The 25,376-nt window shown below is 44.5% G+C and overlaps 2 protein-coding genes across 2 annotated transcripts in view; one reads left to right on the top strand and one right to left on the bottom strand.

The window, feature by feature from the left end:
- The window catches only part of CDON (cell adhesion associated, oncogene regulated), a 53,116-nt gene extending 44,926 nt beyond the window's left edge, over positions 1 to 8,190 (top strand). Inside the window, exons 19-20 of the mRNA XM_066639350.1 lie at positions 3,041 to 3,294; positions 3,825 to 8,190. Of these exons, the coding sequence (XP_066495447.1) occupies positions 3,041 to 3,294; positions 3,825 to 3,991 (421 nt within the window). The 3' untranslated portion in view covers positions 3,992 to 8,190. The remainder of the gene's footprint in view (positions 1 to 3,040; positions 3,295 to 3,824) is intronic.
- Positions 8,191 to 10,392: 2,202 nt separating this feature from the next.
- VSIG10L2 (V-set and immunoglobulin domain containing 10 like 2) overlaps positions 10,393 to 25,376 on the bottom strand; it is a 31,601-nt gene continuing 16,617 nt past the window's right edge. Inside the window, exons 7-13 of the mRNA XM_066639595.1 lie at positions 23,370 to 23,630; positions 21,388 to 21,678; positions 20,667 to 20,972; positions 14,753 to 14,875; positions 13,426 to 13,450; positions 12,244 to 12,371; positions 10,393 to 11,053 (exon numbers count right to left, since the gene is read on the bottom strand). Of these exons, the coding sequence (XP_066495692.1) occupies positions 10,908 to 11,053; positions 12,244 to 12,371; positions 13,426 to 13,450; positions 14,753 to 14,875; positions 20,667 to 20,972; positions 21,388 to 21,678; positions 23,370 to 23,630 (1,280 nt within the window). The 3' untranslated portion in view covers positions 10,393 to 10,907. The remainder of the gene's footprint in view (positions 11,054 to 12,243; positions 12,372 to 13,425; positions 13,451 to 14,752; positions 14,876 to 20,666; positions 20,973 to 21,387; positions 21,679 to 23,369; positions 23,631 to 25,376) is intronic.

The following is a 25,376-nucleotide window of genomic DNA, read 5'->3' as shown; positions in this document are numbered from 1 at the left end:
ATAGACGTAACCGATCTTCATGCTCACTTAAAGACCATTCAGGATGAATGGAAACTTGTAATGTTTTGTGGAGGAAAAGTATCCTAAGATTTTCTGCCTTCAGTGTGACTTTCTGAAACGCCTTGAATATTTCTGATCCAAAGCAAGCTATAATCATTTTTGGTACTGAAACCTTATAGGACATAAATCTATTTATCTTTCACTCCATCACTACCTTCCCACTTTTTCTTCATACCTAATGAAAGCTATTACACTTGATCATAGCCAGGTCTGTGGAAGCTCCTATGTGTAAGCAGAAGCCCCACTCACTTCTTTCCGGATTTCACCCTTACTATTTGCAACTTGCGTTGGCAAATACTGCACACAGTGGCCAGCTCGAAGCTGATGGCTGTTCGGGACGGAAATCATGGAATTCCCAGCATGAATACTAGGGTGAATGTGGTCATATTTTGCACCCTGCTGACCCCCCTAAACTCTTCAGTCAGACAAGTGCAATGTTTGTGAATTGGCATGAGAATCATTTTACTAGTCAGATGGTTCTGAGTAGATCTGAAGTAATGTTTACCCACTGTATGTGATAAAATGAGCTCCTTGTATTGATTGTATATTTTGAGCCTAGTGGCTTGTGCAGTAAGGGGGGAAAATCCTCATGCAAACAGTCAAGCTTCTTTGTGGCAGAAAATAGCAAATTTCTTCCTCCTTAGTGTAAAATGAGAGGAAATTAAATAGCTTAGGCCAGAGCCACTGTCACAGCTATCAGTCTGAGGACCTACTTCTAAATCAGTGTTAAACTATGTAGCTGTTGTCAGTTGTGCATAATCTTTCTACGCTGAAGATGGCGCATAATGACAATTCCAGAATTGCACAACCTAAGCTTGTTGTTGCACATGTTCTGAATCATTCACATATTTAGATGTTGACTACTTTGATACCCACTGCATAAATGTTGTTTCATTCCTAGTCCTGTTGTGTTACAGCCTTTTGATGTGGTTGCAGTCTGGAAGTGATGCACCTCCTAAACACACGCAATCAGTCCCAGAAAACTTAATATACTAAAAACTGATGCTTTACCCTGACTTCCAAGTGCAAGATCTTCCACTTGCTTCACTTTTGAAAAATGCTCATGGGGAAGGGAAGTCCTTGTTATGGGATGGCTACAGAAACCACCTGTGTCTGCCCTTGTTGTTTGCATGTAGATAGGAAATTTAAGAGACTCATCAGTGGATGTGAGATAGTTGTAATAGGCTATGGAAGGATAGTGGTCACCTTGTGTAGGTAGGGATCAAGCTCTACTTGTGTTAAATATATATTTCCCTCAATTAAGCTGTTTACATGTCAAACTGGAACAGCAAAGACATCTGAGAAAGCGGTCTTAGTGGCTGTCCCACAGTTGAGGAACTCTGAAAGAGTTCTGTTGAAGTTTGAATTTGGACACCTTCCCGATACATACTAAGGCTGGGTTTACATATGCAGCAGACCGAGGTTGTAGAATGCGCTGTACCACGTAGAATGGTACACGTAGCATAGAATGGTACAGTGTACGATGTAGAATGGGTTGAAACTGTGCTTCTCCTCGAATTTCCAGTTTGGAAATGCTTCCGTGTGAAAGGAAAAAACTTCCTGCCAATAGAATAGAAAACTAGCCCATCAGGGAGAACCTAAACGTTCAGCCCTAAATAGACAATATCTCCCATCAGACCCTTGCCTATTCTGATATTCTATTTGAGGATCATTTTTATTTAAAGGAAGGAGATAATTCAAGCAGCAGTCCATCTGGAGTCTGAAGTGATGCTGTCTCTTCTGAATGTGTTGCCTTCCCAGTTGTTGCTTCTAAAAGAGTGAGTTAAGCAGGTGTAGTGCAATTTCTGCATTTTATTAGAGTAGGGCCAGTACCAGTGTTGTAACTTGGTAGAGTTGTGATAGTGCCAGCTGAAAGTAGTGCTTAAGCCACACAATGTGGAGTAAAATAGCTTACTGTTTTGCAAACACAGAAGACTGAATTTTCCATTTAGGGCTGAACGCTTAGGTTCGTGGAACTGTAGCATGTTGTTTTGATGGCCCTTGGCAATAAGTGGTGTGACTGCCAAGGAATAATTTAAGACAGAGCTGCATGCTAATTATCTCCTTCCTATGAGATAATTATGGAGAGCAGTGAAGCCATAAAGTCCATGAAAACTGAAGCACTCCCAAGTATGAGTTGGCCTCCCGCTAGGTGGAACAAGGCTGCTCGCAACATACCTTTAAGCTGCAACAAGGCACTTCCACAACAAACCCTGCAGCAGCAACTGGCTTCCTGTGACTCTTGGGATATAAATGTTAAATGAGCGGTGGGAGTTTGATGACAAACTGATAAAAATATCTCTGCTGTTTCTGCAGTCTGCCTTTTCTCATAGTTTACGAAGTGCGTTCATATGCATTGTGCGGCCCCCTTCCAATGTCTATCCTTAGCGCGATTGTGGTGGTTTTAAAAATTACTGTGCATTCATTTTTAAATCATAGATGCATGCAGTAGGCATTGTTGGTTGTTGGACAAAAAGTAAGTTGATAACCTGCCTCGGTGTCCTTGGGTCCCTGAGCTGCAAACATTTTAATAACACTGGCAGTTTCCCAGTGCTTCATGGATTAGTGCTGGGCCTGTCTACAAAGGATTTTAGCTGTAAGCTGCCTTTTTTGTTCAAAGGCTAAGTAGCTTCAGCTATAAGGAATTGACTTCCTTCCTTGCTTGACTAGCCTTTTACAATTCAAACGAGAGAGAATTATCAAAGATTCTTTCTGGGAAGAGTCAGCAAGTATGCTCTCACTTCCTAGGTTTACAATAGGTGAAGAATCCAATATTGGGCAGAATTACTTTATCAATAGCACTCTAACAGGATTTAAATTACCAATTCAGAAAAGCTTCACCCTATTGACTGTTGCAAGATGGCAATTGATGGGGTGTTGAAAAGAACTCTGCATATTGCACAGCTTGGCAACAAAACAGTGCTGTGAGGCCTTCCTGTTTCCATATTTATGGTGTTTGCATGTGGCTTTCTTTTGGTAGATGTTTCTCCAAAGCCAGCGGTACTTTTGGGAGCAGCAACATACCTGTGATGCCTATCATAGCACCTTATCAGCAGGACAATTTAGAAATGAAACCGCTGAATCACATGATGGTTGCTATGTGCCTGGCGTCCACTGTTCCCAGTTGTGACGCTGAGACTGAGGAAGACTGCAAGGAGAAAGTGGAACCCCCATCTCCTCAGGACTCTTGCTGCCAAGAAAATGTGAATCCTCTCAGCACAGATTGTATAGAAGGTATGCCAGCATTTAGGTAAAGGTAGAAAAAAAATGTATTTGGCTTGTAACCTTTGTAAAATGTCTTAATTTGACTACACAGAAACCCAAATTAGACAGATCAAATGCTTACACTTTTTGTGGTTCTCCGTAAAAGGTCACAGAGGCTAATGCTTTAATCACTGTTGGGTGCTTTGCGAAATTAGGCACTTGTTTTGGTGTGTTTTAATGGATTTCATCCAATTCGCTCAACTTGGATTATGTTGTGGTGATGGATTTCTTTTTATTCATTGTACTAATTTATTTAAATCTCTGCCAGGACCATCTTTGGCTGCATACTTGTATTTCAACAACTAAAATTAATCGGGCAAGATACTTGAAGCAGAAGAGCTGCAGGACTGGGATGGGAAGTGTTGATAATTCCGCTGACGGCAGTCTCGCTTCTGAGCCAGTTGGGGCTTGCACCCAGGCTCTTGGGATCTTGCTGGCAGTAGGAGTTGCAAAAGAGGTAGACAACTGGAAGCTAATATCTCTGTGTTTTTAATTTGCAGGTAATGGCAGCGCACTTTTGGAAACCTCCAATCATATGTTGAGCTGGAGTCCCCTCATTCTTCAGCCACTTTCAAAAGACTGCAGTGAAAAGACAGAAGGGATTTCAAATGGTGTTACGTTGGACAGTTTGGGGGGCCTTCGACAGCTCCAGGTACAGGAGACTTGAGGCGATGAACTCTTCCCACCCCCTTTAAAGCCAGTAACTGCACAGCAGAGTCGCTGAAAGGGACTGACAGCAAGATGTTAATTATAAGAATTACTATTTATTTTTTGTGTGTAGTGTCCCATGAATGTATGTTTAAAAACAAAAATCCCTTTGCTTTTCCATTTTATTTATGCCTTGAGAAATTCTTCCCCACCCCTCCCAGGGTGAAATCATTGTAACCATCTAAAGGCCTGTATTAATTATGAGAAATGTGTTAGGTCTTCCACAAGTACCACTGGAGGGGAAAAATACTTTTGCAGTGAAGTGTAAGTGTTCAGCAAACACACCGGTTGGAATGATTCAGACCCATGTTGAAGCTTCTGATAAGCTAGTTTTAGGACATAATGCACCAGCACAGCTGGAAGCAGAATGAAGAACCATTGCTGGGAAAGATCAATCTACTATTGCATCACATTTGTGAAACTGCCACCTGATTCTAAAAGCCCTAAGAGGAAGCTATTAAGTTTGCAATGGAGCCACGTTAATCTGTATTCTTACACTACCGCCAGTGACTGAGTACAGTTCTTAGTCAGTAGTAATGAAGGCTTGCTGGCCTGCGAAGGCCTACAGTGGGACTTGTTTATGTGAATGTATTAGTGGGGAGTACAGAGTTTCTGCTGTGCTAGTCCTAGATGGCAAGAGGCGCAAAACTGTTCATGTAACCTTGTTGGAGAAAGTTACTGCTTCCAAAAGCATATTTATAGTTATTTCTGCTGTGTGAAAGAGTTGCTTATGGGTATTCTGCACCAGTCCCCTTTGTTAGCTTTCTCGTATTTTGATGGTCTTTCAATATTTCCTATATACACATTTCTTACTCCTTGAATTGGGTTAACATTTTAATGACAGTGCACAGCTGTTCCAAACAGTGGAGGGGTACGGCAGGAGCTTTTGCAACTGCTATGGTTTAGGAAACTGATCATAACTGTATTGGATCAGAAATGTGTCCTCTTATCTTCACTTTCCCAAGATTAGGAGTCCCTTGCTGTGGGTTGCCATGTACGTAATCAGGTACCTAGAGAAGACAACATTCTTAAGAAACATAGAGTGGAAAGTGGGAATGACCACAATGAAGAATTATTTGTCCAAACCAATGAGAAGTTTAGGCACCTTTTTACTGAGATCCAAACTTAATACAAAAGAGGAGGAACTCTGATCAGGGGCAGGTTTGGGGATAAAGTGCAGTTTTCATCAGTTGTTGGCAGTTTGAGTCAAGGAAACTACATAGAACAGCTTTTGCAAGTGCATCTATCTTATGTATCAATTTGAAGTTTGCTTGCCCTTCAAACTTCAGTGGAAATTGGTCCAGAAAACGTCATTGTAGTTTTGGGGGATCCTTTGTTCATTGGGCCCTGTGCCTTTTGTTCATTGGGCCCTGTGCCTCCCAAATATTCCCACGATTATACTGTAAGTAACACTTTAGCAGAATGGGGGGAGGGTAAAGCGGGACCACCGAGCGGTTCTGGTGATTCAGAATGTTTTGAACATCCCTGCATCCCCTCTTTGGAGTACAAAGCACCCGCTTCACCTAGCTGTGTCCAGTGTTGTTGAAATGCAGTGTCAGGCTTACACCTAAGTTGTACAGTTGCTGTATATGTCGCTTTCAGACGTAGCTATGGGTGCATGATGTGTGTGTCATGAGGCTAGCTGCATATTTTTTTCCCCTTTGCAATTTGAACCAGCATAAATAAAAGAAATTTTGCACTTGTAAAACATCTTTAGGAATCAAAGAGGCACATAATTTTGCCCTGCAGCAATACGAATTCATTTTCCTGGCTGGAGCCAGAAACACTCAATTCAAGAGGGAGGTCAAGAAGGGCAATGCTGCCCGAACAGAAATTGTGAACCCCTGACAGAATGAAGGTGGGGTGCCCACAGGTGCAATGTATCACACTGAGTAATTTTATGTGTGTATGAGAAAGATAAAACAGGCTCTGTATTTTTATAACTGTTGCAGCACATGTCAAATGTTGTGTGTATATAGTGTGTGTGTGATATATATTTTATATAATATATGATGTATATTATATAATTTTTATAAATAAGGCTCCCTAATGAGAACTTGCAGTGTTTATTTTGGTTACTATGCAAGGATATTCTTCAATATTTGGTTTATAGTTGAACCTACAAAAGGCCTCTGCTGTCTTTCATGACACTTAATTGGAGAATGGATTTAGGGCCCAATCCTATCCAACTTCCCAGTGCTGGTGCAGCCTTGAGGAAAGGGAACAAACCTTCCCTTACCTGGAGAAGGCCTCCATGATTGCCCCCTCACTGCAAGATGCAGACCGTGCCCCATTGGCACAGCTGCACTGGTGCTGGAAAATTGAATCGGATTTGACCCATATTCTTCAAAGCAATTCTGTTTCAGTAGCTCTAGAGAGGGAGTCTTGCCCCTATAAACTAGTTTGTCCCTGCTGCTTTGGACAAAGTGGGACCTTTTCAGAGAACAAGAATGTCAGTGTGATGTGGGAATTTAAGAAACTCTGCCACAGTTTTGTGGAGCCAGTTTGATTCAGCAGACCCCAGGCAGGTAACATGGGCCTTTACGTTCTAAACTGACAGTCGTCTTTTTTTGGAGGGTGGGAGGGTCTATAATTTGTCATAATAGCAGAATCTCATCAAGGACTGCTTTATTTATATTGTGTGACACTGTTTTAAGTGTGTTCCCTTTTAATGGTATTTTATTTATAAAAGTTGTTATATATTGCCTTGATATTTTAGGGGATTGTGTGTTTTCCCCTGCCCCAACAAAAGGTATGTGATTGTGAAATCTTGCAAGACACATGCAGGTGGGCCAGGATCTCGGATGCAAATGGCTCTTCAGTTCTGCTCTTAGGTTCTGGCTAGTGACTTCTGTTTCAGGAAAATCTTGTTGCTTGCCTAATGTGCCCTGTTGCACCATTTTACTTAGTATTCATTGGCTGTGGCAGCCTTTTCACATTCACTAAGCACAATGTTGTGGGCCACCTTGAAGACCCCCGAAGCACTTTTTGTGAGAGTTTTGGCATCTAAATCTTTAGCAAGTCTAGTCTCTCAACACCTCCAGTTCTTTTCTTTGCAGAGGGAGCATTGGAACGAGCAGAAGCATAACTTGGTGTCATTCTTTCATGGCTTTTGAGTCCTTATTAGGTTCTCACTGAACACCTGTCTTATTTTTTCCAATTTCAGATATTCACTTTGGGCATATGACCAACACAGTTGTCATTGCATTTCTGTATATTTGTAGTTTCAACTAGGCATATGTGTGTCCATGAAAAAAATACAGGTTGTGTGAACAGCTTGCAACTAAAGTAGACACATTTTAATTACATCACTTTTGCTGAAGAGAGATTTGATGTGGCCCATCTTGTCGATGTCTATGTTTTTCACTGGAGAGCTAGTGTCACACTCTGAATTGGGACCTCAGTGGTTCAGATCTTACCTCTACCATGAACTCCCAGGGTGGCCACTCCTTTTTTTGCCACAGTCTTCCCAATCTCCAATATGAGGATAATATGTGGAGGGTTGTTGGAAGGATAATACATGTGGAAGTGCTTTGCACACACAGGTGCTATACAAATACCTGGTAATTTTAGCACTGTTGGACTACTTACTAATGGGGCTGTTTCTGTCACAGCTGTCCATGTTATGCTTGGCAATAATCAGTTACTCTGATTATTCTGATCAGCTCTGCCAGTTCTGTGTCTTAAGGCCAGGCTGCCCTTTCTCCCAGAGGGTCTCCCAAACCCCCTGAATGCTCAAACTGTAAGAATGTACCATTGAAATCAGTGCGACTTCCTCGCAGGTACTTTTGAGGAGTGGGGTGGGCAATGCCCGTAGCCTCTTGATCTTCAACGAGATTTTTCTTGAATGATTTTCCTTGATGTTGCGGGTCTTAGCTATGGAACTGCATAAAGGTCTTATACATCAAAGTTCCATCTTCCAGCCTCTGATGTGTCACTCAGAGTATTGCTGTTTAAGCAAAATAAGTTCCTTCTATGTGTACTATTTGTTCTCTTGCAAACAAATGATATAAAGATGCATGTCTTTTGTATCATATAGAAAATACACTATATTTTCTTTTTAAGAGTTGTAATATTCTTTGTTTTTAAAAAATTGTACATATGTTTAAATGATGTAGTTCTTGGCAGGATTTTCCTTGTGTTTAATATTAAAAAGAGGATGCTGCTGCTTTTGTCTAATGTCTGGTGTAGCAATTACTGTAGTCTTTGTTCTGCAGCTGCCTTGGAGATCTGAATTTGTGTCTCTGGTCTGGTACACAAGACCTAATGTTTCCACTTAATATAGCCTCATGAATATATTTTAGAAACACACCTGTTTTCCCCCTCTACAAACTGTGTGACCAACTCATTACTATAGAATTGTATGTCATAAAATGGTATGAGTGATGTGTAGAACAGGTATTGGCCCAGGGGAACTGTTTACCCCAGGCATTGGGGTGCATGGTCACTGAAAGAGTGACTTAGGATTGCACTGTAAATCTATCTTGCACTATATCCAGTGCAAGATTGGAACCAGAAGTGGCTCAGCTGGAGGCAAGGGAAAATTCTTACCTTACCCCTGGTAAGCCACCACGGCCCCAATGAGTCTCCTCAGACTTGCACCACTTCAGGAGGTGGCACAAGTCTGAAGAGAACAAAGTGGCTTCAAGCTGCTCAGGGAACGGGGTTGGGATCCAGCATAATTGCTGGGTCCCAGCCCCACTCACACCCGCCTGCCCCAGATTGTCTCCCTTGCATCTTCTCCCTGCCCTCCCCAGACCCCTGCATTGGCTGAGCTTGGCCAACACAATCCTCCCTCCAAGTCGGCTTTTCAGTCATAGCTGTTGCTAACAGCTCTGCTGAGTAGTTCCAGAATGCAATCTTCTGCAGATCTGCTTTTATGTGGCAGACTAGGATTTTCTACAGAGATAGGCTTAAGCACAGAGGTGGCATCTGATCTCATGGCTGAACAGGGGTTCTGATGACCAGGGAATGGGGCAGTAGCTTCCTGCGTGGCCCTTTGCTGTTTCTGATTTTCACAACTGTGTTCTTTCTCCATTGTCCCTGTGCTTTTTGTTTATACTTTTGTAAATCTGGAGTGGAATCAGTTATGCAGATATTGTACGGGGAACGGAGGTTGCTGCAGAAAGACTATACAGTGCATTGAAATGTGAGCACAAACAAGAGTGGCTGAGGGGGAGGGAAGCGGAAACCCAGTAGCCTAGCTGCTAAAAGAAAACTTTCTGGACCTAGCCTGAGTCTTGTTTGGTGAAGAGACTCATTGTTCTTCTTGCACAGGGCTGCTGTTTTGTTGGCCTTGGCAAAGACAGCAGGAGGCAGAGATTCCATGGCAGATAAGGCAGGATGGGATGTTGGTGCTCTCTACAGGACTGCTGCCTCTCAACAACAAAAGGAATGTGTCCTCTGGATAACACAGCTGTTGACATGCCATGGTTTTGGGGCACTGGATTAAAACCTGGAGGGATTCATCTGCTGGAGTCGGCACTTTGTTAGTGTGTGTGCCTCTGTCCCCCTTTCTCTTGTTTTTGCACAAAGAGCTGTGCAAAGGGCTTGATCTTCTATCCATCCCTTTATCCCGATTGTCAGCTCATTCCTGTCGCCATGTGCTTGGTTTTCGTGCCTATGTAAAGCTGGGAGGGCTCAACTTTAAGCTGTGAACTACAGGAAGGCTGATGAGGGTTTCTGCCATCTTTGAACAGGGCCTCTGTGCCTTTGGCAGCCATGCAACAGGCAGAAATTCAACTTGGTAAGATGTATACTGGAGCCCTGCCTGCCCCCCCAAAATGCTACAAAAGGATAGTTGTGGTTAGGGAGTAATAAGGTCAGCAGAAGTCCTCTTTGTTGTGAATCAGTGTTGTCCACAGCAGAGGTAGACATGTGGTAGAGGCAAAAATGGCATCTCCTGTGATGGTAAAAATTAGAGCTATAATAGTCAACGACTCTCCTCACTGTGCTACAAACTCAGTCATTACCTAGGTATTGGCTATTGAGCAAATGGGCACATTTGTCTCTTACCAAAATTGTTAAATTTACCTCTTTAAATTGGAGTTGTGCTTCTATACCTGCAAGCAGGACCTGTAGATGGTACTTAAAAATCAAGATCCAATTTCTCCTCCAACCCCTGTGCTAACAAAGGCCAGTGTGCTAGATGTGTACAAATTGAGCAAAGTAAGTGTAAGCTTGATTTGTATAAAAAGAGCACTTGCATCTCGGCTTCAAAAGGATACAGTTCTACATCTGTGTTCCAGGGTGAAGCTGCAGTAACTGCTTCCTCAGCTAATTCAGATTTACCAAGTGACCTCCCCCCACCCACCCAGGCTGCTGACAATACCCTGTTCGGCTAAGAAACAACTAGCTCCACACTTCCAGTGCATCAGACTGTTTAAGAGTTAGTGACATCAGTAATTAACAACGTCTGCTTGTACTCAATTGGTGTCTGGCAGCTAGCGCATCATGTCCCAGGAGTCCCAACTGCAATCTGTTCTACCACCCTGAAATCAACGAGCAAATGAAGTGTCAGATCCCACGTTTCTAAGCAGTCGCTCCTGAACCAAAAACTGCCTTGTCAGTGAAAGTGGGAGATCAAACTGAACAAATTCTAGGCAAGTCTCTGGCTTTTGCACAGGTGATCAGTTCTTCACCACATGGTTATGCTGTTACATGTTTTGATTTATGCTGAAGACAGACTGCTTAAAGATGGCCTGCCAGTCTCAGAGGGAAAGAAGCAACGGGACTGGTGAGGTGAAAGCCCCTGTCATCCCAATCCTTGCAAAAACGGCACCTGCCTCCAGTCTTCCTCCATCACATTGTTCTCCTTTCACAATCAGAATCATGCACCCTGCAAGGACAATGTAGGGAGTCTGATTTCCTGCTGATCATGGGGTTGTTGCCGTCACTGTGATTGTAACATTAACTGGATCATCATCAGCTAGAGGCTCTGGAGCAGCATCCGAACCCGAGGCACCCTCCTGGGGCTCTGCCAAATCCTCTGGGGCTACCTGAGCTTCCTGAGCATCAACCTCTGCAAGAGACAAATGCAGGTGAGCATATGGAAGGAAGGCAGCAAAGTACATCTGTATCTTCCTATAAGTGAGAACTACTAGTTATTGCTAGTTCCATTTTACCCCAATGTAATGCTGACATTATGTGCGAACTAGGTGCAGCAATGGGTTTTTTGGAAAGAAAAACATTTGCATGCTCTTTCTAGAATGAACATGACAAGGGTGGAACACATGGTCATACAAAGCTGAATGACTGTCTCCTTGCATTCCAATCTTACCTCTGTAGAGGTGCAGGCCTACAAGCTGAAAAAACTGGAGCTATGTTGTTCACTGCCAAAATTCTGACTGATTAGGGAAAGCTGTAGGCATGAGTAGAGCTGCTTTTAACAGTAACTCCTAAAATAAATGCCACCTTGCCTCTTTGGTAGTAAAAGTGGCTTGCCCTCTTTGACAGCATATGCATATTTGTAGGGAAACTTATTAAACTCTACCACCTCTCCAAAGAAAAACTGCTGAACCTGTGAGCTAAGCCTATTAAATTGAAGAGCACCATAGCCAAGGACTGCCCTGCCTGATATGTGATGGCTTTATTCACACAAGCAAGTTGTTAGTTCATGCATGCTATATGATGAACTTGGAGTTTGGTGTGAAATAGCACTGTGAAAATACCTGGAATGTTACTCTAAGCAAGCCATATTGTGTCCTAGAATCTCTGCCACAGATACCCGATTTCAAAAGGTTGACAGGCAGAGGTGGTTAATGCCATGCTCTATTACATTCCACTAAAGCAGTGTTTCTCAAACTGTGGGTCAGGACCCACTAGGTGGATTGTGAGTCAGTTTCAACCCCCTTCATTTCAATATTAGACTTGATGCTACTGGGGTGTGTGACTGCATTTGGGGAACTGACACAGACCTGTACTTTTAACAAGGTACTATGTATATTAACTATGATAGTAAATGGGACTTATACATGGGTAAGTGGGGGTGGGATAGCAGCCTAGGATTGTTGAAAATTTTGATGTCACTAATGGTCATGACATCACTTCCTGTGGGCCCTGACATTCTCATTCTAAAAAGTGGGTCCTGGTGTTAAATGTGTGAGAACCACTGTACTAAAAAAACAGTTCAGTGGATGGCCACCTCCCCCTGTTGGATCTATCCATGTAAGGCAATATTACTGATCCAGAGGTGGTCTGCTGGCTCTGTACCTGCTGGCATTTCCTCAGGTGGACCAACAGGCTCTCCAGGCTGCTGTTCACTTGCCTCTCCTTCCACCCCTGCTGTCATCTCAGCATCTTCTGGACTGCTGATGTGTTCATGAGCTTCTGCACCAGCCCTAAAGAGAGAGATGTGGTGATCCACAATGGGGACAGATTCCATAGTCACGTCTTTTGTTGAGTAGGCTTATGGGATGCTACACTAATTAAAAAAAATTAGCAATCCTTTGTTTGGGTTTGAGCAATCCAGCAAGGACAATATCAGCCAATTTTCTATGATAGGCCAAAGCATACCAACTCCAAATATGGTGAACAAGCATTAAAGTAGGATGGAATGTTGAAATTCAACCACCACCCCATTACCATTAGTTAAATATTAACTGAAACCTGCCAGATCTAGCAACCAACAGGCTTCTGCAGTGCTAAACAATTTAGTGAGCTATGAGGGGTATAGGTTGCAACACACTCAGACCAATAAAGGGCTCTTGGCTAGGACTTAGCTTCAACCATAGCATCAGTTCTTGATTCGTTCTGGTCTCCTTGGAGAACTTTCAGCACCAGCTTCAAGAGTCAACATGACTCCTCAAGATACCATAATTTTTGTGGCTAGGTCAATGGAAGCTTGGCACCACAGTGCATAAACATCTAAATCCCTTCTTATCCTACAGTAGGAAACTTGTACAGCAGAACAATCTTTTAAGATCATTTTTATAAGAACTAAACCAAATTTAAAATGGAGGTTTGAGTGAGTAAGAGGGAAGAACAGGTCAAAAGCCCTGAAGCGTTCCTTTAATAATGCTGCCAAAAAGGCAATCAAACTATAGAATAGGAATTTTTCCCACCTTTAAGGTTCATGGTATATGCATGGTTGCCCTGCTTAAGAGCTGACTGTTCTTCAAAGTTCTAGAAACATCTGAGGTCAACTTTACAAATGCACAGAGACCATAAAGAAGAATATCTACCATATCCCATTCCTGGCTTGCAGTTTCCAGTTCCTGGCTTACAGCCCAACTCCAACAATGGGGCACTTGCAAATGAACAATTTTAAGAAACTGTTTTTGCTTCAGCTGTTGGTTTTAGGATCTAACTGATTAGTGAATATATTGATATCATGAAAGCAGAGCAGGAATGTACAAGGCCAGGCTAAGAAGAAAGTCTTTGAATGCTACTTACATTCTGAAGAGGATGTCGTGGAGCCCTGTGGGATCAGGGGAAAAAGATGCCATTTTGCAAGATCAGTCACATTAAGCCCAGCCTCCAAAACCAATGAGAAAGGTTTAGAAAATACACCCTCTTGCTGAAGTTCTCAGAGGCAGTGCACTGACTAATCTTGTATTGTACTGAGAACTCACAACAGGCTTTTTTCTCCCCTCCCCACCCCATTTAAGACATTCAATATGTCCACTATGGACTAGCCAACAAAAATATATGCCTACTCAGAAGACAGCTTCACCAAGTTCAGGGCTTTTTTTAATCTCCAGCATGTATAGAAGTGGTTCTCAAACTTTTTAGCACCAGGACCCACATTTTAGAATGAAAATCTGGCAGGATCCACTAGAAGAGATGTCATGAACAGAAGTGACATCATCAAGCAGGAAAATTTTAACACCCCCTCCCATACAACAAAATCAAATCAAGTAATTAAACTAAAGATTTACAATAGTATGTTAAAGAATTTATGGAAAATTAAAAAACCTTCCTAATCATCCCAAAAATTCCCCAAGCAGTCCAAAGGTTGCAATCCTATCCACACTTACCCAGGAGTAATCCCCACTGGCTATCATTGTTAAAAGCATATACATAGTAGCCTGTCAAAAGTACCGTTCTGTAATATTTCCCCAAATGCAGTCACATACCATAATAGTCTATTAAAAATAAAATGCATGGGGGGACACATGAAATTGGTTCATGATCCACCTAGTAGTCCTGACCCATAGTTTGAGAAACACTGATGTATAGATGAAACACTGATGTATAGATGGCATGAAGCTTCACACCAGCTCTGCAGGCTCTCTTACAAATAGGAGTACATGCCGATAGAACACACAAATTAACCACTGTTCTCCAGGATCCAAAGCCTTTCTAGGGATACCCCTCGACACTGGCACTTAAACCCCTCTTAGATGTGTTTGGGAGGAAGCCACTGTGTCACAACAGTGAGTGTTAATGTCAGTATGGCTAAGACTGTCAAGGCTTAAAAGGCTCTGCCGCTCTCCCTTGATGCACTGGCTCCCTTGGTACATATTGCTCAGGTAGTCAAAGTGCCATTTTGAAAAAGGACAGTACTTCCTCGTAGCAGCAGGCTATTCATCCAGACTCTTTCCCCTCCCTTTTAGCCTTATCAGGGGCTCCCTTAGCTTTCTAAGAGCAGTAGCTAAGGGGGATGGAACATTAGGTACAAAGGTTGCCCCCCCCAAGACCAGTAATTCAAGAAAGACTTTGAGCTAGAAGCAGAGAAGGTGGCACACCAAGCACCCAACATTGCCAGCCAGCCACTCACGTGGATTGTTCTCTCGATTCCGAATGATATATTGAAACACCAGAAGGGACGTAACCGTCGCCACGATCATTCCTGCCACCAGAGCCCCAATCACCGCAGGGTAAGCGTTGAAAGGAGGGTCAGCTGAAAGAGAGAGAAGCTGCTGTTGGAAGGCCATAGATGCTTATCAGGATCAAATCTGAGCACCCCCCCCCCCACACACACACACACACAGTAGGCCAGATGGACTTCAGCTGTGTACAGCTCTAGGTCCTTGCCATTTCACTATATATGGAAATAAGGCTCTAGAAATATTGCGTTCTCTGCCAAGGTAAACTTTGCAATGTTCCATCACACACAATCCTTACTGCCTTCCAACAATTGTTGGCCCAAGAACTTGTCCTCCTCCTGTCCCCCCTTCAAGGGCCACATTAATTTTAGGTGTCCATTTTTAAAAGCAAATGAAAAGCCTTGGGTAAAGCAGACCCCTCATTCCAATAACTAAATGGCTATTTCCCTTAAGTGCAGAAGATGCATTTGCACGCACAACTTCACCGGCATGGGCAGAAAATCCTCTTTGTAGGTACATACAAAAATGTTTTGGATTATACCCTATTAATCCCATGGGATTAATAGTTTGGGGGAGGCAATTTTGTCCATCAAAATGGCATGTAGGGAGGGATTAACCCCCCCCCCTGCAGTTTTGCTGTCTTGATTTTTGCCCTCTTCCCTCTACAGTTTTGCCCAAGTCCCAGGGCACACAATACCCCCTTTCCTTATAGCAGTCTCCGTATTGTCAGTGCCTGGAAGGAGTGCCACTGGGAGACACCTCCCCCCCCACCTGCTGACTTCAGTTCCCTGGAAGAAAGCGGGGGACCATTTGGAACAAACTTCAAAATTGTTAAGTGGAGTCAGGAGAGCCACTTTCAGATCTCCTGTATCATGTGCCATTTGGACCTTGGCAAAAGAGGATTCTCTCTGCCAAAAGGAAAGCCGGAATGATGCTTTTGCACACACTCGCTTTGCGCTCCTCCTGGGGATGCCACCGCTTCCACACCGCATCTGTTTCCAATCTGCTCAGTTTTTCCAAGAAAATAGTTTGCTTGTTTTTCTTGAGCGTTTCGTTTTGGTTTTGCACCTTACTAAAGCTGTCCTGGAGCTTTATCTGAGCATGTTGCAACAGCTGTTGTCCTTATGGAGAGAACGGGCAGCTGTTTTTGCCTGGCCCCAGCAAGGTCAACTTGAAGCGTATTTGGCTAGAGGCAGAGCTACAGAGTTCCGCTGGTGGCATTGCTACTGGGGCCGACAAGATACCTGAATGAGTATCCTTTTCCAATCCACGGCCTGGAAAAACAACTATAGGTACGTTGTGCTGTACACTCCATATGTATCTTGTTGAACAATACAATCTACAGATTGATGTTCTGTTTCTTGAGCTCCTAGAATCATGTGCAATGCTCCACATCGCAACACCATCACAAAGGAATTGGCTTTTCCCCCCCAGGCAGTGTCCTTTGCTCTCTCTCCGATGCCACTGGGCCCCATTACAAAGACATTCCCTTGGTTGTGGTTTGGTCCTTTTCAGAACATCTATCCCCCCATTTGACAGAGGATGCTGAACCCGAGCACTGGTGGGAAGGTCTCCAAAACACAAAAGGTACTATCTTAAGTTTAGTCTGTCATGACCAAGGCTGCAATCCTATCCATACTTACCTGGGTATAAGTCCTATTGACTGTAATGGGACTTGTTTCTGAGTAGACATGTACAGAATTGGGCTCCCAGTCCCATTAAAATCATTGACACCAACGGCATTTAGCCATGACTAAGTTCCCTCTTCTCAAGAACAAAGGTGGCAGGATGGAAGCCTCAAGGTATCCGACTTCCAAACCTCTCCTGTGTATCATGTACCTGGAAGAACTCATGTATCAATGACCCACCTCGATGGCCAGGCATGCCAATATATTTGTGTCATGTGTAACATTTAGATCAGGTGTCAAACTGGTATGAAACCCAAAGAAGTTTGCTGTGCAGAGCTAAGTCCTTGGCAATCTTTAAGATACATTCTCTCCTCCACTACATCACAGAGTTCACTCAATGGGGTGGGAGAGAGTTGGATTGTGTCTGGTGGTCCAGCTCCTCCACCTGGTCAACAACTAAAAGAAGTCTACACAGGTAGAAAAGGGCAGGTTCCCCACCTGTACTTCCACAGACTTCATCTGGAACAGTGGCATAGCTAAGGCATCTGGTACCGGGGGCACAAATATTTTTAACACCCCCAAACCACCGCTATACAACATCTTAGAGGGCTCCAAAAGACACTTCTGGTTTTGGTGCCTTTTGGATGCCTCCAAATACCCCCTCCAGGCATGGGACCTGGGGCATTATACCCCTCTTAGCTACGCCACTGATCTGGGCCTTCTGCAAACCACATGGAGGTTGGAAGCTAGACCAGTGCATGGCCTCTTGTCGTACAACCAGAGCAAAATCTCACTGTGGAATGTTGGTTTCCAGCATTTTAAGAGTCACACTAGGAAAGTCACACACAGGAGATCTACAAGTGGATCTCCTGACTGAGATTCCTTCTCACTTAGGTGACCAGGCCATTCTCTCACCGGTTTCAAGAAACCTTGTTTTTGCATTTTGGAAACCTTGCTGCCTGTAAGAGCTCAGATTCATCAGCCTCCATCAAATGGCAGGCCAAGGAGCCAAGCCAGTAAGCAAAAATGTCTTTGCAGTGGGCCCACTGGCATCTCCCTCAAGGAGGGCGGAGTACACTTCCCAGAAAGAGAGGAAGAAAAAGTCATCATCATCATCCGTGGCGGGAAGGATTAACCAAACCATGCAATTAAGGAGAGATGATGGGGCACAGCAATGACAATTCATCAGAGAGAATTTGCACACACCCCCAAACTGATCCCTGCCCCCAGAATGGCAGCAGCCCGCACTGCTGAATTGCACAGATCTAAATTCAGACTCGTGCGTTATGGCAAAGCAGGAGAGAGAACAGCAAGATGGAGCCAAAATGCAAAAGGGAGAACAGAAGCAGCATCAGGAGCAAAATGGAAGCCCAGAGAAGCCAAAAGCAGATGCTTGGGGAGAAGCAGAGAAGGAAGCAGATTCTTTCTGGTCATTCTAAGAACATTCCAACTCAACAATACTTTTTGTCCACCCACCCCTTCCATTCACTCCCAACCTGGCTTCCCTCCACTCTGTTGAGTAGCCCGCCAGAACCACACAGAGGATGCAACTTTCCTAACAATATTTAACATTTTTATAATGCTATCTTGATATACGGCAATTCTTACAAAAACACGGTAAAGTAAGCAGATATTATCCCCATATTCCAGATGGGGAAGGTTGAGGCCAAGAGGGAATGGTTTTTTTTTGTTTGTTTTTTTAACAGCCAATCAGCTCTGTGCACAGCCAAACACTGGGAAGGGGGGGAGGGAAAGATGCTAGCCATGTATACACACCATAAGGCATAAGTGGAGCCTTACTGATGTTAAACTGTGAAACCTGACCTCCCACGTGACTCTGAGTCTCAGCGAATGAGGTTCTGAAGCAGGAACACTTTATCAATCAGGCTGAATTCCTATTGGTTGATAGAGACTAGTACCCATATTTTCAACAACTCCTAAAGTCAAACACTTTGAAACTCACTTTTTCAATGGATTTTTTGTTTCAATTTCTCATGGATGTTATGACAACATTACAACCCATCACCACAGAGCTATCACCAACTGTCAACTAGACTTTGAATCTGTCAAGGCCACTCTACCTATTAGTCTCTAAGCACTAGGCAAACAGTTCTGTAATAATAAATGTCCCTGTTGGCCAATTCCTCTTGCTTTTTCCATCCCACTTATGTTGGCTGTTGGAGAAGCGAAGCAAGGAATGGAAGAGGTTTGTGTATGTACACAGTGCATTTACACCAAGAGAGTATGAGTAAATCACAGGAGGCAAGATGTCTGTGTTTATAAGGCAAGGCACTATCTTTTCTGAACTTATATGAGAAGTATCCAAGATTTTGCATAACACCAAGAACATACCAATAAATAGTTCTGTGCCACTCCAAACCTTGAGTGCAGCCTCATCAGTAGAAATGAATCCAGCAAGCGCCCCCCCCCAACCTTATCCGTCTAGTTATCTCCCATGCACCAGGATTATGGTAGCACAGAAGTCTTGTGTATCCATTGGTCTACCCTAGAATTCTGCATATAAGATTATCTGCACATGTAGATTTTAGCCTGACCTCTTTCAGGGAGGGACAGAGTAGAACTTGGACCACTTTACTGATCACACATTGCCTTGGTATGGTGTGAGCAATCATTTCAATCTACCCACAAAGGATTAAGTTATTGGTCCTCAGTAGAGACATAAGCATCTGCCTAATATCCAAAACAGAGCCCTAGTCCATCTCATCTAGTGTTGTGTATTCTATAGCAGCCCTCTAGAATCTCAGGCAAAAGACTTTCTTAGCCCATTAGCCAAATTCCTTTGGAGTGATGATCCCAAGAAGCCAACCTAGAACCTTCTCCCCTGATAGCCAGAGAGTCCAATTAGAGACAAATTTATTGGGGAAAGACACACAAGCAGTAATAATCCCAATCATTTTGAGCAGAGGCTTCTCAGTAGGAGACAGAATGATATGGCTCTGATTGGTGACTGTAGCTCCTTGGGAGCCATTTTTTTTCCCAGAGAATTGTCCAGTATGTGGCATTTTTCAATAAACTGATTTTCTGCATTGATAGGCCTTCACATATAGGCTGATGGGTTCTGAGCTGTCTGTGACAGATCAGGAGAGATATCTTGGGGTGGTGATAGACAGGTCAATGAAAGTGTCGACCCAATGTGCGGCAGCAGTAAAGAAGGCCAATTCTATGCTGGGGGTCATTAGAAAAGGTATTGAGAACAAAACAGTTAATATTGTAATGCCGTTATACAAATCTATGGTAAGGCCACAACTGGAGTATTGCATCCAGTTCTGGTCGCCACATCTCAAAAAGGACATAGTGGAAATGGAAAAGGTGCAAAAGAGAGCGACTAAAATGATTACTGGGCTGGGGCACCTTCCTTATGAGGAAAGGCTATGGCATTTGGGCCTCTTCAGCCTAGAAAAGAAATGCCTGAGGGGGGACATGATTGAGACATACAAAATTATGCACGGGAAGGATAAAGTGGATAGAGAGATGCTCTTTACGCTCTCACATTACACCAGAACCAGGGGACAGCCACTAAAATTGAGTGTTGGGAGAATTAGGACAGACAAAAGAAAATATTTCTTTACTCAGCGTGTGGTTGGTCTGTGGAACTCCCTACCACAGGATGTGGTGATGGCATCTGGCCTGGACGCCTTTAAAAGGGGATTGGACAAGTTTCTGGAGGAAAAATCCATTACGGGGTACAAGCCATGATGTGTATGTTCAACCTCCTGATTTTAGAAATGGGCAATATCAGAATGCCAGATGCAAGGGAGGGCACCAGGATGAGGTCTCTTGTTATCTGGTGTGCTTCCTGGGGCATTTGGTGGTCCACTGTGAGATTCAGGAAGCTGGACTAGATGGGCCTATGGCCTGATCCAGTGGGGCTGTTCTTATGTTTTTATGATAAATGCATTGATAAATGTCTTTACTTTGGCTCATTCATCAGCCCCTCTTTGCAGCACACAAAGGTTGTAACCTGTACCAGCCTTGTATAGCCTATACTTGCTCAGAGTCAGGAAAAAAATGATCAAGTTATTTTTCTAATCTCTGCCAATTGCTGCTTTGGAGACAGACATGCTAAACTGTCTTTCCCCATCCGAAGCGCCACTCCTTCTCAAGTGCACATGGACCCACTGCCCAGCCTATAGGCAGGACATAACAGCTCCCTGGTGTGTGTCTATCAGGACCTCCAGGTAAAACATAACCTGTATGTTTTACCTAACCACCTCACCTGGTGTCTTCACTTCAGAGGGATAGCCAATGGTGCGGTAGTTCACAGCCAAGATGCGGAAGGCATACACCACTGCAGGATCCAGGCCGCCCAGTTTCTGGTCACGGATATCAGGATGAATATCGCTGGCCACCGTCTCCCAGGTGCTGACTGGCTGACTTTTGGGGGCCTTTTTGGCTTCCCTCCTCTGGACCACAAAACCGGTTAGGTTCCCGGAGCCAAGGGTCTGCCACTCCAGTTCTACCTCTGTCCGATGACGCGTGTACATCAGCTTGCTGATGGTCACATTGGGCGGGGCGGGATACTCTGCAGGAGGCAAAGGGTTGGCCCATTAACCTCTGCTCAAGGTCCCTTATATGTATCTAGCAGGGAGGTGGAAATGTTGAAGGGTAGAAGCTCCCAAAAGCCAAATCCCACTAGATCTACACTTGGATTCAGGGCAATTAGTACATGCCCCTAGGCAAATTTCTCAGTATACTTCCTTCTGAACCCAACTTTTTCAGGGCCTTCGAAAAAGTTTCAGAGGAAGACCTTGCTGATGACATCATTGCTCCTGCTGCAGGACAAGCCCTTCCTGCACTCCATCCCACCCCTTCTCATCTATACCATGGTAAATATTTCTATACTTCTCCGTTCCCCCTTTGAGGCAGTGTATGTCCCAGTTAGAGAATATCTGCATACAACATTAGCAGGATCAACACCCTCTCCACGATCCACTTACTTTTAACCTGCAGGTTGACGCTGGCCGAGGAATTGCCCACGGCATTGACAGCGGCGCAGCGGTAAGTACCGCTATCCCTCATCCACTCTGTATCTCGGAGGGTCAAGTTAAACCAAGCATTCTCCTGCTGCAGCCTGTATTTCCGAGCATTTGGTCTAATGACCTGGTTCTTGTTGTTGTACCAGACGACTTCTGAACCGAGATAAGCACCCTGGAGGAGGCAGGCCAGCTGGACCTCATTGCCTTCAAAGAGTGACACTTTGGACCTCTCTACAAGGAGCTTCGGAGGCTCTGCAAGAAGAAAACCAAGAGTGAGGCTCAGTGATGGTTGGTAACCTTCAGTCTCGAAAGACTATGGTATAAGCCTACAGCACCCGGTATTCCCCGGCAGTCTCCCATCCAAGTACTAACCAGGCCTGACCCTGCTTAGCTTCCGAGATCAGATGAGATCGGAGGCTCAGTGACAACTTAAAATACAACAGCACAATCCTATACACATTCACTCAAAAGTCAGTTTATATTCAACGGGACCCACTCTCTAGCACAGTGATCTTCAACCTTTTTCGTGACACAGCACCAATAAGGTATGAGACTGGGGACCCACAGTTGATCCCACCCCCCTCCTGGGACTTGTTGATCTGTCCACCCGCCCCTGCCCCATTTCCCCCTACCTCTTAATAGGCATGACAAGTAAAATCACCGGGTTTTACCTGCTTCCCCTCTCCATGTTCTGCCTGTTGTACAGGCATCAAAGAGCACAGAAAGTCCACCAAGCACAAAGGGTGACAAACCTAATTAAGAGGTCTACTCATCCCATGCAGTGTAAGGCAGTCCCCAAGCATTGCCGTCTGCACTCAGCCAGGGCCTATGAGAGAAATTTTAGCAGGGGGCACAAAGTTTCTTCTGGGCCCCTTCCCAAAGGGAAAGGGGGGCAATGGCGGCAGGCAGAACAAGGGGCAAAATAGGGCGGGGGAGGTGCTGACAGCCACAATAGTCTTTGGAGCTCAGGTCCACTAGGCTTCTTGATGCAGAGCCCAGGTCTACCCGACCATACGGCACTGGCAGCGAGATAAAGCAATATGGAAAACCAAACAGACTCCTAAGTCTCTTTAAAATTTTTGGAATACAGAAAATAGATTGCAGAAAATTAGCATCATCATATTTAGGCTCACACTAGAATGGATCAAAATGAACTTCTGCAGCAGCTGTAGCCCCGCAGCTGGGTCCCTGAGCTTCTATACACTCCTTCATGGTTATGGGATCCACAAGCCAAAGAGCTACTGTAGCAGGCTGGTTTCCTCCCAGATTTGACACTGTGTTAAGGAGGGTCATGGATGCTTTCCCGAGTCTGGTGTGTATGGCTTGCAGCAGCAGTTAGCACTGCATGCACATGGTTGTGCATTAGCATTATGTGCTGGCAGTGAGTTTAGGTGAGATAGGAAAATGTCAGGTCTCAGGAACTTTCTGGGCCCCCTTTTTTGGCTCCTGGGCCCCCTTTCTGACCCTGGGCCCAGGTACAAATTATCCCCTTTACCCCCCTCTCCTAGGCCCTGCACTCAGCCACTTGCTCACAGTCACACTGCATCATGGTGTGCCTCTCAGCATCAGACTGCATCCAGAGCAGGGCCTGTACATGATAATGCAAGAATAAAGCATATTCTTTGGGCAACCGAGCACAGGATCCTGCATGAGCAGCAGATCCGACACAAGCAGCGCAGATTTGGGCAAGTCTATCTTTATTTTTGGAGGCCAATGCCAAATAGAGACCAAACTGCAATGTTCAACCCAAATTCAGGCAGAATCAGACAGCTTTCCTTGATGGAGAAGATGATTCCACAGTTGAGAACATCTGTTCAGTGGCTAATTCCGACATGCAGGAGCTTATTTTGACACCTCCCCTCCCAAAGCCACGCTCCATTAACACTATAAAGCAACATACTCCTCCCTTCCAGTCCGGCTGGAGAAATACTTAATCCGCTTACCCAACCGGACGTGGCACTCTGCCGCTCTTGCCCGAAGAGGGTGGGCCGCCACGCAGGTGAACTCTTTGCCCCCAAGGGTCGTGTTGGATTTCATGACAAAGATGTTCTGCGATGGTTTCAGCCCTCCCAGCACGTCATCCTTCCGGTCTCTCCACCAGAGTGTCACCCGAGGCTGTCCTCCTGCCCAATCACAGGTCAACATAAGGAATTTGTTCCGCTTTGATGCCACGGCAGAACAGGTTGGGCTCCCTCCAGGAACCCCTGCGGCACAAAGAATATATTAGAGGCACTTTCTAGTCACAGAAAGCTCTATATTGCCCCAGAGGAAAAGGCAACTCAGTATTCCTCCCCTCCCCCCCAACACAAAAAAACTTCTAGGTAGAGTTGCCTCCTTTTTACATATAAAGGCTCCAGGTCTTTAAGAGCTCCTTAAGAACATAAGAGCCCTGCTGGATCAGGTCAAAGGCCCATCTAGTCCAGCTTCCTATATCTCACAGTGGCATGGCCCACCAGATGCCTCTGGAAGCTCATAAGACAACAAAGTACCTGTATCATGTTACCACTCCCTCACACCTGACATTCAGAGGTAGCCAATTTCTAAAACCTGGAGGTTGCACATACCCATCACGGCTTGTAACCTGTGATGGACTTTTCTTCCAGAAATCTGTCCAATTCTCTTTTAAAGGCATTCAGGCCAGATGCCATCACCACATCCTGTGGCAAGGAGTTCCACAGACCAATTACACACCAGCCAAAATTTACTTTTGTCTTTTTTTCTTCATTTATTTACTCAGACAACTGAAATTAATGAACAACAGAATGTCTGTTCTAACTCTCCCGACACTCAATTTTAGTGGATGTCTCCTGGTTCTGGTGTTGTGCGAGAGGGAAAGAAACATTCCTCTATCCATCCTTACTTTCCATCCCCATCTTTCTTAATAGGAAAAAATCCATCAGAAGAAGCTCTTCCCTGCACAACTCGGGGATGGGGAAGTTTGGATTTCAGCCTGTTAAGCTGCTGTTAAAGGCTCAGAATATGAAGCAACGGGAGGAGAAAGGTGGTAGCACTAGTTGGGGAACGGTGGTCAACTTTTGCACCAGCCCTAGTTGCTGTGCCTTCAGCTAATGGTTTGAACTAATGTGTTTATCTCTAAGCTCTGGAAAACTTTATTAGCCAATTTCAAGTGACTGAAATTACTGCTAAAAGGTACAAGAATAAGCAAGTTTTCTTCTGGCAAGTTGGCAACCCTGACCCAAAGATAGACTGATATTGATGGAGTCTCACAGTGATAATTTTGAGGACACTGTATCAGGATCACACCTATTCCTGCTGGTATTTCATAGAGCTACTTCGAAACTTCATGTGTAGCCAACTCTTTACCACTGTCTCAGTGAGGCCAGTTTCACTTTTTAGAGTGGTTTCTTTTGACAGTCTCAAAACTTTCACTCAGTCTGTAATTAGATGATGTCAGCTTCATTTCCTGCCATGCCTGATTTCAAGTTTGTTTTGTTTTTGTCTCTATACCCCTGTGTGCATAATGCACACACCCTCACCTACCGCACTTGAAGATCTGATGAAGTGGACCAAAGCCCATGGAAACCTATGCTGAAATAAATGGGTTAGATTTACAGTGCCACCAGACTTCTCATTTTGCTGCTACCCAACACCCATGAGACCAACAGATAGCAGTCAGACAACTGGGTTGATGCAGGATGAGAAGATATGTTGGCAACCTTCAGTCTCGAAAGACTCTGGTATCGCGCTCTGAAAGGTGGTTCTGGAACAGCGTCTAGTGTGGCTGAAAAGGCCAATCCGGGAGTGACAATCCCTTCCACACTGGGAGCAAGTGCAGTCTGTCCCTGGTCCGTCTCCCTGGCTATGGGCCTTCCTTCTTTGCCTCTTTGCCTCAGACTGTTGGCCAAGTGTCTCTTCAAACTGGGAAAGGCCATGCTGCACTGCCTGCCTCCAAGCGGGCCGCTCAGAGGCCAGGGTTTCCCACCTGTTGA

The sequence above is a fragment of the Tiliqua scincoides genome, chromosome 11 (assembly GCF_035046505.1).
Source record: "Tiliqua scincoides isolate rTilSci1 chromosome 11, rTilSci1.hap2, whole genome shotgun sequence".
Lineage (NCBI taxonomy): Eukaryota > Metazoa > Chordata > Lepidosauria > Squamata > Scincidae > Tiliqua > Tiliqua scincoides.
Note: the sequence above shows the minus strand (reverse complement) of the source record. Positions and strands in the feature narration are given on the sequence as shown.